The sequence below is a fragment of the Suncus etruscus genome, chromosome 5, assembly GCF_024139225.1.
Source record: "Suncus etruscus isolate mSunEtr1 chromosome 5, mSunEtr1.pri.cur, whole genome shotgun sequence".
In the NCBI taxonomy this organism is placed as follows: Eukaryota; Metazoa; Chordata; class Mammalia; order Eulipotyphla; family Soricidae; genus Suncus; species Suncus etruscus.
In genome coordinates, this window is record NC_064852.1 from 68797359 (window position 1) to 68812422 (window position 15064).

General features: G+C 34.4%; 1 protein-coding gene across 1 annotated transcript in view; it reads left to right on the forward strand.

Annotated features, from left to right (window-relative positions):
• Positions 1–15064, forward strand: part of CNTNAP5 (contactin associated protein family member 5) — a 939273-nt gene that overhangs the window by 799737 nt on the left and 124472 nt on the right. The window contains exon 17 of the mRNA XM_049773789.1: positions 8695–8913. Coding sequence (XP_049629746.1) covers positions 8695–8913 — 219 coding nt within the window. The remainder of the gene's footprint in view (positions 1–8694; positions 8914–15064) is intronic.

Here is a 15064-nt window from a genome sequence, read left to right on the forward strand (position 1 = left end):
AGACCCAACAATGGGATTTATTGGTCCTAGTATTTGAGTTTCAATCTGTAATTAGTTGTACACTCTATTTCTGATGGAGTTCAGCAGTTTAACATTGCTATCAGTAGCCTAACTTTTTTTTGTGCTTTAACTTTTGAATGCCTACTTCAATCTAAGAATAGCTTTCCTCTAGGGAAACCTAAATGTCAGCTGGTAAGTAACAATTCATTCGCCAGCTGACCATGGTATCTTCATGAAGCGCAATCTGACTATATGTGAACATTGAACAAAAAGTACAAATTGGCATTGCAGGCTTCAGCCAATATAAAGCCACGGTGGGTGTGGGAATTAGCTATTACTAAAGTACTTGGGTGGCAAAATAATTTTCCCTCTAATTTTCTGAGTTATTGATTAAATTCTCTTCAGTAAATGAAATAGTGGCAAGAAGAAAATGGAATTTTAGTACACACAAGACAACATAAAATATACGATGAGAGCTAAGTTACCCAAGAGAAAATAAATAGCTCTCAGAACTAGCATTCAACTTATTTATATATCATCTTTTAAGGATAATGAATTTATGAAGAAATTATAGGACAAAATGAAATAGTTCCAGTCTTCCAAGGTGAGAAAGGGCATTTAGTAGAATTTTATATGCAGACATTTCTAGTACGATTTCCATGTAGATAAACATTCAATTTATCTTTGTATGATAAATTTTCATCCTCCTTATAAGAAATTTAATGGAGAAGTGACACCTATGTAATTTATATATTACCTTTAATAACATAGAGGAAAGGCTAGAGTATATATTTATTTATTTATTTATTTATTTATTTATTTATGTATGTATTTAATTTTTGGTTTTTGGGCCACACCCATTTGATGCTCAAGGGTTACTCCTGGCTATGCGCTCAGAAATCGCACCTCGCTTGGGGGGACCATGTGGGACACCTGGGGATCGAACCGCGGTCCGTCCTACACTAGTGCTTGCAAAGCAGACAACTTACCTCAAGCACCACCTTCCCGGCCCTGTATACTTTTTTCTTAATTTTCTTCAGATCAAAATAAGCACTGCGGTCTGGAGGATAGGAGATGGTTTATGTGCTTACACCAACCCACCTAGTTGGATTCTTGACATCATATGCTCCCTCAGAAACACCAGGAATGATCTATGAGCACAGAGACAGGAATAAACTCTTAAGTACTGTCAACTTTTGGCTTTGGCCCTAAAATAAACAAAAAAAATTATCATTATTCTAAAGTTACTTATTTTATTGTATGGTAATGGTCCTAAATTTATGTGGGTGGTAAATACTTTACATATTTGCCCTTCATATACTATGAATGCTTATATATAATAACGGTTTTTATGTCTTTAAAAGGCATTGCAATATGTATTGCTTAGTTAAAAAATATCCTCAAGAAGTTGTGATATACAAACACATTGAAATACTACTCAGATCTGATAAAATACACAAAATTTATTTGTTAAATATTTTTGTAAATAAACAGAACAAAAGACTAGGAAATCTCCGGTGAACACAAAACCTGAGGAATGAATAGTTAATACACTGTAAATTGAGATGAAGGATGATTACATGTGTGTGTAAGTACCTCAGGATAATAGTGAAACTGTCTTGGTACTCTGGTAGTAGATATGGTAATACAGCACAACAATTGAGAAACAGTAATATCAGTATTATTGTAAACTAATACCTCAATGAAAGTTAATTGGGGGAAAAATAAGACTATGCTCAGATCATCAGAGAATAGTGAAGTATCATAAATTGTTGAGTAGTGTTACAGCTGAACATCATTGTTGCATGTTCATTATTTCATGTATATAAATTTTTTATACTTAGGCTTTACCGTACCCATAATGACTCGTAATAATGTCCTTAATAAATCATTTTAGTCAAACAATGCTCCAGCAACACAGTCACCAAGTGTCCTTCCACCAGTCTCCATTGCTTTTTATACTACTCTCTTGGGAAATTCAGTACTGTAGGTCTACTCTCAGGGGCTGTTACTATAGATATTAATCAATTCCTTGCTATGTTTCTTTATGTTCCATATCTGATAAATATTATTCTGTATTTTACCTATCCTTTTGTTGAACTTCACTTAGCACAATACCCTTAGCATGATTCCATTATGTTTTTATTCTTTACATTTTTTTTTTTTTTGGTTTTTGGGTCACACCCGGCATTGCTCAGAGGTTACTCCTGGCTGTCTGCTCAGAAATAGCTCCTGGCAGGCACGGGGGAACATATGGGACACCGGGATTCGAACCAACCACCTTTGGTCCTGGATCGGCCGTTTGCAAGGCAAACGCCACTGTGCTATCTCTCTGGGCCCTCTTTACATATTCTTATACCTGAATATATCCTATTCAATATGTATGACACAATTTATCTACTAATTTATTTCAGAACTTTATTTTATTTCTTTATTTTGGCTATTGTCAATAATGCTGCAATAAATATAAGGGTGAAATTGTATTTGGGAAAAGAATTACGGAACTTTTTGTGTAAATGCCAAGAGTAGAATTGTTGGCTTATATAAAAGCTAAATTATAAGATCAATCATTTGTTTTATTTTAGTCAGTGATTTATATGTTAGTGATAAGTTTTCATGCAAAGAAAATTCCAATACCATACCCTCCATCAGATATTCCATCCCCCTTAATCCCTTCCATATTTTCCTCAGCACCCTCATATACCCTGTACATATTTTATATATAATATACATTAAATCCTATTGTACTATGTGATTATTTTTAATCAATAATACAACCTGTAGATGAGGAAAATAACCCTAGATAATTTATCAGATTTACAGAGATAGTAACTGTGATTTTCCATGGCTCATTGTTTGCTCTTAATATCAGGAGCAAACTCCCTATATTCATGTTTAAAACTACCTCAATAACCAGTTCTATTTGTTTTTGCTATAGAAAATTGAAAGATATTCAAATGTTCACAGCTGCGAAGCTTTGTTGAGGTATGAACCAATAGCTATCACCATATCTATAGTCTCTTTGCAAAAATTTTAATGACCAAATAGCTTATATATCTCATATACAGAATACTCTCCTCTCATATACAGAATACTTTGAATGTCAGAGAGTATAAGTGACTACATCAAAGGTAAATCATCCTTATATGGTCACTAATATTTCTTTCATGCCTTTCATGAGATAGTGTTTGAAGACACGGACATAAAATTATACTGCAAAGAGTATTATAATGTTCTAAGTTTGGTGTTAAAAAAAAGCATATAATACTTAAATTTGGAGATATTTTTCTAAGAAAAATGTTCTATCATTCAGATTTAAATACTATTTCTAGACCTTATTGGCTATAAGTGGCAATTTTTGTCTCATATATAAAATAATAATCTGTTAAATAACATTGCTGAGATCATCAAGTGAGTTACTTAATAAAAATAAGCTTAAAAATGCATGGCTCATGTCAGGTAGCTAGCCACAAATAGAGAAAGTACAGAAAGGGTAGAGAATGGAACACTGTGACAATAATAGTTGGAAGTGATTGTCTGAACATGAACTAGTTACTGAAATGAGGTATAGTGGTATGCATGTAGGCATACTAAAATTGGAAAATATTATATATAGAAAGAATGATTCATCTAATCAGGATAAAAACCCATAAATTTTATAAAGCAGGGATGCCTTTCACCTTAAATATTTGTCATTAAGAATTTACTGAGGCCTCAATTGATCAGACAACCCCAAAGTCAGAACCCATCCTTGAACTGACATGGTTTTCTGCACCATAACTAAGATTCAACCTACCCTCACACCCGAGGGAGGCCCTAATGCTGCCATGGCACCGCCTTGCTCCAGAGTAGGTTCATATGACACACTGACAGCAAGGAAATAGCAACAACTTGCTCTATGACAAGCTTCCCTGCCTCACTACCTAAAAGTGAGATGAGATCAGAAAACACTCTATAACACCTCGACTTTGACATAGAATCTGCAAAAACCAAGATCTCTAATTACATGATCTTGACTGTAACAACTGCAACAAAGTAGAACTTTTCCTAAGATCATTAAAAACATACCTTGGGTCTGAACAACTATTATTCCTGGAGACTATAGTCTGTCTTATAACAGATGCTTTATGTGTAGAGACACCCTGATTCTTAGACCAAGGGTATTTCCATTCTATTCCCCCTCAATGTTTTCTGTGCCTACGAACAGACACACAAACCCCACAGACCTGTGACTTCCACACACGCTTTTTAATTTTTATTTATATTTTATAGATAGGGGCTCTTGCCTTTTTCATAGAACCTTGTGACATGGATCACTTTGCTCTCATATTTCCACATCTTTCTACAAGTTGAGAAAAAAGTGGATGGGGTCCAGGGACAAAGTGTTCTCGGGTGCATTGGGTAGAAAACATAAAATGGCCAGTACTAAATACCCAAGCCAAAATCAATGACAATAGAATCAAGAGGCCCAAGCTTATCAATCTAAACACAAAATGGACTTGTTAAACTGGTAGACTAGATGGCTAGGGTGGAGGTATGGGATGCATGCTGGGAACGATGATGGAGGGAGGTCAACACTGGTGATGGGAATTGCCCTAAATCACTGTCTTTATATACATAAATAAAATTATGAAAGATTTGTAATTCACAGTGTCTCAAGAAAAAAAATTGATATGTGTGGTACTGCTTCAGGAATATTTCAAAGCACAGTGCCTAAAAGAAAAAAATATGAGTGAAAGAGATAAGAAAACATTTTGCCATAGAGGTAGTATGGAAGATGAATATAAGGGAATCTGAGACATTGGTAATGGTAAATGTGCACTGTTCATGGGATGGGTAAAGGAACATTGTATGACTAAAATGCAATCAAGCATAACTTAGTAATTGAGTATTAACTTTGATATAATTAAAAATTTGTTTATAAAAAGACATTTGGATTGGGAGGTAGAGGTCCTGAGGTCTTTGGGAAAGGGAGGGTGGTAGGTGCAGTGTTAAAATTATGTGTATAAGAAAAAATTGATTGCATTGTAAACTACAGAATCTCAATTTTAAAAAATTCAAATAAAAGAGTGCCACAGGTGTCTTGCACCTCAGCAACTCTAGTGGGGGAAACTCACAAGAGGAAAGTGGTGAACATGAAATGGATAAAGAGATAATATTGAAGAAACTGAAATGATAAGGCCACATGAAGTGTGGGGCAAATAAGTGACAAATATATTCTTTAAGCAGAGAGTTTTTATTAGGAGTAAAAGTCAGTCATACATATTGAGAAGAATGTTTACAACTACAAAACAAAAGTTAACAGTAAACAATATATTAAACAATGGGAGTGAGCAGTAAGAATTCTGGGTTACAAAGGTCACAGCTCAAGGCAGCTCTTAGCAAACTAACTTCAGATGTAAAATAAGGGATTGGTAAGAAGTAGAAAAAATTCAGGAGCACTATCTTCACTGGGATGGGCTCTATTATTTAGAGGTCAAGTGAAAGAAAACTAAATCCACCAAGGTATAGTTCTCATTGTCTGGAAAGAATCAATAGCCCAGGATCTGCATTCTCGCTATGCCCTTGAAACAGAGGTTGCAAGGACATTTTGAAAAAGAGAGAAATAATGTCTTTAATTTTGGTGCTAAATATTAACCATAAAAGGGGTTTTCTTAGTTATCTTCGGTGCTGGAATTTCTCTGAGCAAAAGAATTTGACAGAGGCCATATTTTTATCTGTTTTTTTTTTTTTACAAGGAAGAGATAGCTAAATATGACAGAAATGTAATGTCAGTACCATGACATGAATTTAAGAAATATTGCCAGTAGTCCACATAAGGACAAAAAACATCCATGATGGGCCTGCTAGACAAATATTTATTGGAGAAATCCTTAGATACATCTGGTGAGCCTGCTGAATTCCCCTTAAATAAAGGTGCCTATGCATGATATGGACTATTTTATAAAACAAAAACAAAACAAGAGAACCAGAGCAATAGCACATCGGTAGGGCATTTGCCTATTTGAAAACTTCCCGGGACAATTCCTGGTTTGATCCCCTACATCTCCAGCCTGCCAGGAATTATTTCTGTATGCTGAGCCAGGAGTAACTACTGAGCCCCTCAGGGTGTGGCCCCAAAACAAAAACAAAAACATATCAAACTACATTGCTCATGATAAGCAGCTAGTAAGTATGAATATTATTACATATCCCCTAACCCCCTAGATAAGATGAGTAGATTGAACATAATACAACAAAATAAATACATGAATAAAATAGAATAATGTTTTAATATTTTTAAATAACCTAAAACCTATTAAACTTCACAATGTTTAAAAAATTATCTTTATATCTGTATATTCATTTAGTGAATCTTAATTTAATTTAATGATATTTTGCTGTATATAAGTGTTGTTAGTAGGTACATGGTATTTATTAAATAAAGTTTTATCTACCGTTTTTGGACAAGTGGAGAAGACAGACCATTAGCAGAAAATTGTATAGTAGAAGAATAATTAAGTAGATACTCAGCTAGATATGTGTTGTGGAAACATAGATAGAAATAAGGAATGACAAAGAATGGTTGACGTGCACAATAGTACAGCAAGCCTTATTTTAACAAAATTTATTTTGTTATTTTAATCATATCTTTTAAACAAAGAATTTTAAACATATCTATTTTAATAAAATATTTTAACAAAATATTTCTCATTCTTCCACCTTAACTCTCACCAATATTTATCAATATTTTGTAGAAAGAAATATATTTTATTTTGTTTTATTTTGGGGCCACACCCATTGACACTCAGGGGTTACTCCTGGCTATGTGCTCAGAAATCGCTCCTGGCTTGGGGGAACCATATGGGAGGCCAGGGGATTGAAACATGGTCCATCCTAGGCTAGTTCTTGCAAGGCAGAAGCCTTACCTCTAGTGCCACTGCTCCGAGCCTGAGACAGAAATGTATATTAACACAGTCATTTTATTCTATGTCAACTTGGTTCTGCCATATGCAGTACTATAATGTGGCATCAATAAAATGAGTAGAAAATAAGGAATAATATAGGTCTACCTTCATTTTTATTCATTATTTTAATCATTGAAACAAACTTGCTTTCCTCAATTAATTTTTTATTAGTTTGTGGGTCTATTTACCAAAACTATTTTACCCTAATTGGTGAATTATGGCACTTTGATAATAATACCAATATCTGTCACTTGTTGAGCACATCTAGTTGCAACAAGCCAAATTTAACAGCTTTGTCAGAATTAGTTTATGACATGAGAAGCAAGTATTGTTTTTATTGTTATTTTTCAAATGAGAAATAGAAAGAGTAACAAAATTTAACATGCAACATAAATAATAGTGCATCTAGACTATATTATCTCAATGCATATTTTCATCCTTCTAGTTTATTTTTTCCCCAGAATCTCATTGTCACCAGAATGCAAGATTATATGAGTTCCCAAAGTTAGTTTAAAATTACTTTTGGAGGTTAAAAGGAGATTTATTTTCTGTTAGGGTTTGAATGGGGAGAAAACACACAAAAAGGGTATTTGCCTATTTTACCACGAATGCCACAATTGGGAAGTATTGGCAAATATCAATGTCCCATTTGGGAAGGGGACAGAATAAAAAATATATGCTTTATATGTGAAGCTATGAATCCTGGGGTTAAGCCCCTTGAAGTGATTTCTACTGAAAAAAAATATTAAAATTAAATTCTAGCCCTCCATGTTTATAATTATTTAATAACTTGTCATTACTATTTTTCTTTTGGGGCCACATTTGCAGATGATCATGGCTTACTCCTGCCTTTATACTCAGTGATCATTCCTATCAGGCTTGTGGAAACATATGGAGTGTTGGGGATTTAACCCAAGCCTGCTGAGTTCAAGGCTATCATCCTTCTATCTTTTCTCTCCTGACCCAACCCCCCCCCCCCCCCGCCAGCAACATATTTTTATAAAAATAATTTGGACGAAAGCCTGAGCATAGGGGCCGGAGAGATAGCACAGCGGTAAGGCATTTGCCTTACATGCGGAAGGTCGCTGGTTCAAATCCCTGCATCCCGTATGTTCCCCCGAGCCTGCTGGGGGTGATTTCTGAGTGTAGAGCCAGGGATAACCCCTGAGCATTTCCGGGTGTGACCCAAAAAAAAAACCAACAACAACAACAAAAAAAAAAATAAAGAAAGCCTGAGCATAGCTCGTATACCTTCAAGACTATTTAGCTATCTAGCTTTCTAATCCAATGTCAAACAATATCTGAAGTCACTAATTTGGTTGAACTTTAATATAATAAACACAAAACATGTAAGTTGGAATAGATAGATGATAGATTAGTTGAGAGAGAGAGAGAGAGAGAGAGAGAGAGAGAGAGAGAGAGAGAGAGAGAGAGAGAGAGAGAGAGAGAGAGAGAGAGAGAGAGAGAGAGAGAGAGAGATGAGATACAGTGTAGGTAAATTTTAGAGGTCATTATTTTGCTTCTTGAATTCTTACAGGGAGAAAAACTGGGTAGAATTTTTGGTGTTTATCATTATCAATGGCAATTTTAATACTAATGGATTTCAACTGAAGGACTACCTATCTATCTTTACCTGCTTTATGATCACTTTTATGGCATTATGCAATTCATTCAGAAAATGCATCTGCCCTAAATATACTCTTAACCATATCTTCATCTTTCTTTCTGTTCCTCATTTTTGTTTCAGCTCCTGCCGAAATCACTTTTGCCATTGATGTTGGGAATGGTCCCATAGAACTCATAGTTCAGTCTCCTTCTCCTCTAAATGACAACCAATGGCATTATGTTCGGGCTGAGAGAAATCTGAAGGAGACTTCACTCCAGGTCGACAGCCTACCAAAGATGACCAAAGAAACTTCAGAGGAAGGTTATTTCCAATTGCAGCTGAACAGCCCATTGTTTGTAGGTAGGAAATACCTTCATGTACTTTTAACCTAAAAAGACCACTGTGTAAACAATTTCAAGAGAAATTGCTAGTATATTGTAGACCAAGGAGTTGATTCAATTATAAATCATTTACAATTGTAAATGAAATATTATAAAACCTTATTTTCTAGATTAATTACTGTGCCAATTAAAAATTGATGTCACTCAATGTTAATCAGTGAGAAGTAGAATTCCTGTCTTGCATACAGTCAGGGTGTGTGGGAGGATGAAAAAACAATCGACGTCACTTTTGAGAGGATTTTTTTCTTGGTCTAATTTTTTTTTGTGGTTTTTGGGTCACTCCCGGTAGTGCTCAGGGGTTACTTCCGGCTCCATGCTCAGAAATTGCTCCTGTCAGGCACAGGGGACCATATGGGATGCCGGGATTCGAACAGATGACCTTCTGCATGAAAGGCAAACGCCTTACCTCCACGCTATCTCTCCTTGTATATGTTCTTAGATATCTGGACATCCTGGGGCTGGAGTGATTGCACAATGGGTAGGGCATTTGCCTTGCACACAGTCAACTCTGGTTTGATCCCAGCATTCTATATAGTACCCCAGACCTGCCAGTAGTGATTCCTGAGGCAAGCAGGGAGAAGTCCTTGAAAACCACTGGTTGTGGTCCCTCAAATTAAAAAATAATAAAAATATATACAAAGATTTATATATTTAATATTTATAATAAAATTCTACTTTAAGCATAAGTCCATACCTGCTCATGCATGTAATAGTCATCAGTATTTGAATCAAACTTCATCTTTTCTAATGACACCTATCTTGATAAATATTGACAATAATATCATAAAATATGTTATCATGTTTTAAAAAAATTTTAGATATCTGTAATTAGATGGGATAAAATGGTGATTAGTTTTTTTTGAACAGTGACTCAAAGATGCTACCTTTAATCAAATAAATTAAGAGACTTCTTTATACTTACAAAAAAAGTGGCTGTTCCTATAGCTGATGTTTTATTATTGGCTATTCTTTGCAAAACTTGAAATCAGATAACTTGTTTATATAAACTATTCCATTGCTATTATTAGAATTGAAAAGTCAAAGACCGGAGAGATATTACAGTAGGAGGGTGTTTGCCTTGCAAGTGGCCGACCCAAGACTAGCGTTGGTTCGAATCCCATCATCTCATATGGTACCCGGTACTTGCCAGGAGCTATTTCTGAGAACAGAGCCAAGAGTAACCTCTGAGCGCTGCCAGGTGTGGCCCAAAACACAAAACAATAACAACAAAAAAATAATTGAAAAGTCACAGAACAGTTTATTCTGTCATGTCTTTATTAATTTTCCCCATAAATATTTACTGACTAAAATGTACCTGATACTTTCCTGGATAAGATAAAAAAAAGATGAGTTATAAAATATTTCCACTTTTTGGAACTCAGTCATATGTATAAGAATAAGGGAAAGAGAAAATCTCAGATAGAGAAAAAGCAGAGACAGATATAGTGAAGGAAAGTCATATATGTGTGTATAAGACACAGAGACATAACAAGAGAAAAGAGAGATAATAAAAAAAGAGATAAAAGAGAGAAAAAAGTAAAAATTAGATTTAGGTAGGAAATACTTACATAACCAAAATTAAAAATCTTTTGAAAGTGTATTTGTAAAATTTAATAATAAATAAGATTGTAAATATTCATCAGACAATATTATAATATTATAGCATAAGTATTACATAAAACTTAAAGTTCAGGTGCTTAGAACCTGAATATATACATATATGCATGTGTGTATACATATACATATAGATGTATACTTGCATACACATACTTTTCCAGTAAAAGTATATATACTTTATCGTCTTTCTTTCTTTTGTCCTTTTGCCTTCCTGACATCCTACACACTGCCTTCTTCTATACTTCCAACTTCTTTTCCTCTCTCCCTCCCTCCCTCCCTCTCCTACCCTTACTGTCACCTTTCCTATTTTTTTTCTCTTTTCTTAAATCTCAGAAAAGAGATCAATTGGTATTTCTTATTTGTTTCCTTTAAATTTGGTTTTGTTTGTTTGTTTTTTGAATCATATCAGAAAGTGTTTATGGCTAACTCCTGACACTGTAGTCAAAGGTCACACCTGGCCATTCTCCAGTGAACATACATGATGTCAGGGATCAAATAGGGGTCAACTTCATGCATGGAAATCAGCTTAGCCTCTGTACTATCTCTTTGTCCCAAGGATTTATGCAACATTTAACTCAGAAAAATGTCACCCGAAACGCACAGCTAAAAGTAAAAAATATAACAGTATTTCTCTTCTTAACAAGACCCATATTTCTACCATCCATCATGTTTTACATATACAACAGAAGCTAAGACATAAGTGATTAAATGCATTTTATGATTTCAAGGCACTTGCTTAATTAGTAACTCATATAAATGATAGGATTTGATATTAAAATATTTTTCAAACTTAAATTGCTGTCTTAATTCTATTTCAACATCACATCTTATATCTCTGAAGAAGGTTGTTATTCATCAAGATTTAATATATTTTTGGTAAAATCAATCCAAGTAGTTTGCAATTTTCATAAATTATATTGCATGCCAAAGTTTAATTTATGTTCAGATAGTATTTATGATGCTTTCTGGATGAAAGATATAGACTATGATAGGAAGTTTTTATCCTTTCATGCAAATTTCATGTGGTTATAAAATTATCATATGGCCTGAATATGTGATCAACCTTATGAAATTTATAAGAAAGCATGAGGCATCTGTGTTTCAAGTTTGTATTTTTAGAAATTTCAGATTAATCACAAATGCAATGAGCTATACCAGCATGCCAGTGGGTCTGGAGAAGATAGCTGGTTAGAGGTGGAGTCAAGGTGAACTGAGGCAAGAACATCTGCTTCTGTTATGTTTCTTTCCAATATGTTTCATCTCAAGTGCCACTTTATTTATTAAATTTACCTTAATAAAATTAAAAAAGAAAAAATCTGTGATTGTAGGTCATTTTAGTTTTCTTGACTTAAGTGGTCCTGTTTGATTTTTAGAAGTATGACCAATTAAAAATTCAGGGTAACCTGAAAAGCAAAAGTTGCAACATTTCCATTTTGTATAACTCAATGGCCAAACAAAGAAACTATATACCCGTCTCTTGTACCTAAATGAAGAACTGCATTCCTTTTAATTTATAAATTAAAAAATATTTTCTATAAAAATTTATTAGATAAAAATAGTTAATTGATGTGCACTTGTTTCTGAATATATATACTCAGAATGTATATTATATAGTACATATGTCAATTATTAAATATTATTTTTCTATGTGTATGTAAATGCCTCAAGCAAGAAAATACCTTTTAGTTAAAAGGGATGTTTTTTTACTCAACATTATAAATACTGGCATAATAGTGTACTCATGAGTTATTTCTGAATAATAGATATTTGATTTTTATAGTATTATAATTTTTTTCACTGCAATGTAGCCACATAGGGTTTATAAATGAGTTTACAAATGATCAATGGGTTCCTAAAATCAGTATTTCAACTCAAGGATTTCATATAATACTTACAGACATGTTAAACATGCCATCTCACAGTTATATACAGAGAAAAAAAATGTAGGAGAAACACTATCTTCACAGAACAAAAATTTGTAGCTTCTGCATTGTGTGTTGCAAGTGTTGATTGTCTAATATCTGAATTTTAATAGCTCCCCCTACACTGCTATTCTAGTATGAGAATAAGTTTAGAGAAAACAAGAAAGCATACCCATTTCTTATTCTACAAATATAGAGACTGACTTAGAGGGGTTGTGTGGCCTTCCAGGGACCCCGACCAGCGGGTAAAGCTGGGGACCACGTCAGTAATTCGCAATTCTCGAAGAAGAATATGGCCTGAAATAGAAGAGGGACTGGGAAATAATGAGACTCGAGACGAGGGTCCGATCAGGAGTCCACTTAATAAAGGAAAAATTAGACCTTTTATAGACAATGCAAAACAGAGAGAGTAGGGGCGGGGCACAGTAGGAATTGCTGTAATTTTCCACGGGAACATCTTGATTTTCCAAGGTTAATAAGATTATCATCAGTCAAGAGATTTACATTATTTTTGAGCAACAAAGTACAAAATCTAATCTCAGCTTGGGCCTTTTGACCCGTGTCTTTACAAGGACATCTTGGAGCCTAGTAACTCCCTAGCTCTAGGCTATTTCTATTTCTTTGGGTCCAAGGGCAAGGAAGGCCACATGCAGCTTGTAAGCACTTTGGCTAAGACTTTCAGAAACTTCATTTTGATCAGTGAGAGGGCTTTTTAATTATTCCAAACAGTCTCCAACAGGGTTGGAAAGATCATAGAGAAGAGAATCCTAGTTCTATCTGTGACGCTCTATATTGTTTCCTGAATCACCAGGAGTGATCCCTTTTCAGAGTAAGGAGTAAGTCCCAAACACAGGAGGCATGATCCAAAATTATCTTCCCCATTTTTTGCCCCACCCTCAAGAAAAGAAGAAATCGAGATATAGGTAATATCCAGTACAACTGTGTCTCTCGGTAGAAATACCACCAAAGGAAACAATCTCAGTCTTTATTTTCAGAATGAAATTTAATACTGAAACATGTCTTAACAACTAGAATATCTGTTCTTTCTATAGATGTATTATAAATGACAATAATCTTTATCTTATGCCCATGTATATGTAACAGCCAAAATGTGTAATTCTTTTTGAATATAATGTGACATTTTTCCGCTAAAATGCTGCATTTATAGAGTGGCCATTTTTGTAAAGATGTGAACCAGCGAATCTCATTTTTGTGTGATGCATCCCTCTCAATATGCCATTGATACTTTATTCATACTAAACTAAGCAGAAGTTACTGCTAATTTGCAACTCCTTGGAGATAATCTTATACAGACATGATAAATTATAAAGTTTTTAGAGATTCATAAAAATGCTGTTCTTGGGACCAGAGTGATAGCATACTGGTAGGATATTTGCCTTGAACACAGTCTAATCTGCCCAAATATGGGTATCATCCCTGGCATTCCATATGACCTTCCAGGAGCCTTCCAGGAGCGATTTCTGAGAGCAGAGCCATGAGTAACTCCTGAGCATCACTGGCTGTGACCCAAAAACAAACAAACAAAAAAATTGCTGTTCCTATTAGCTGACACAATGGCAATCTTTAGATAAAGGATGTCAAAAATTATTGAGATCTGTGGTAAAGTCAAACATTTGAAAATATTGTTTATGATCTGTTACTTCATAAAATTCTATTCTGTGATCAGAAGTGACCACACAGAGTCACTGTAATATTCTCCCCATATAATAGTCACTTGGATTTATCCTTGCATGTGCCATGTGAGAATGGTTTTCTGTAGGAAGAACACTAGAACATTCTACTTGAAAAAAACATTCTGTGTCTTTTAGTAAAAGAGGATATTCTGTGTCTTTTATCACATTGCAAATAATTGAAAAATAACATCTTAAATTTTATGCTTTAGTCCCGTTTCCAATAGAGCTCCAGGGTTATTATTGGCTCTGTGCTCAGGTATGACTCCTGGGAGAGCTCAGAGAACCATATGCAGTGATAGGAATCAAACTAGAGTTAAAAGGCAAGTGTCTTACTTCTGGTTTGTCTTTCAGTCTGCATATTTTAAATTTTAATTGATAAAATATTGGTCCACAATAGTATGTTTTTAATATATAGTTTGGAGGTATAATTTTGCTTGCTGCACAATAGCCACCTGAGTGTGTGTGCATGTATATGTGTCCATTGGTCATTTGTACGTCTTCTTTGAAGAAGCATATGTCAACTCTTCTATCCAATATTTGATAGAATTGTTTTTATGCATTTTTACATTTTGCTTTGTTATTGCTTTATATATTTTGAATATAAGTGTTGACAGATGTGGATATGCAAATGTCTTCTGCCATTCAGTTATCTGCTTTTGTTTTAGTAATAATTATTTTCACGGTGCAGAATTTTTTATGTCAATATATTACCATATATTTATTTACTCTTTTTTATTCTTTTCTGGGGGAACACCTGGTGACACTCAGGGGTTACTACTGGTTAAGCACTCAGAAGTCACTCCAGGTTTGGGGGACCATATGGGATGCTGGGGGATCAAACCACAGTCCATCCTAGGTAGTGTGCATAAGGCAAATA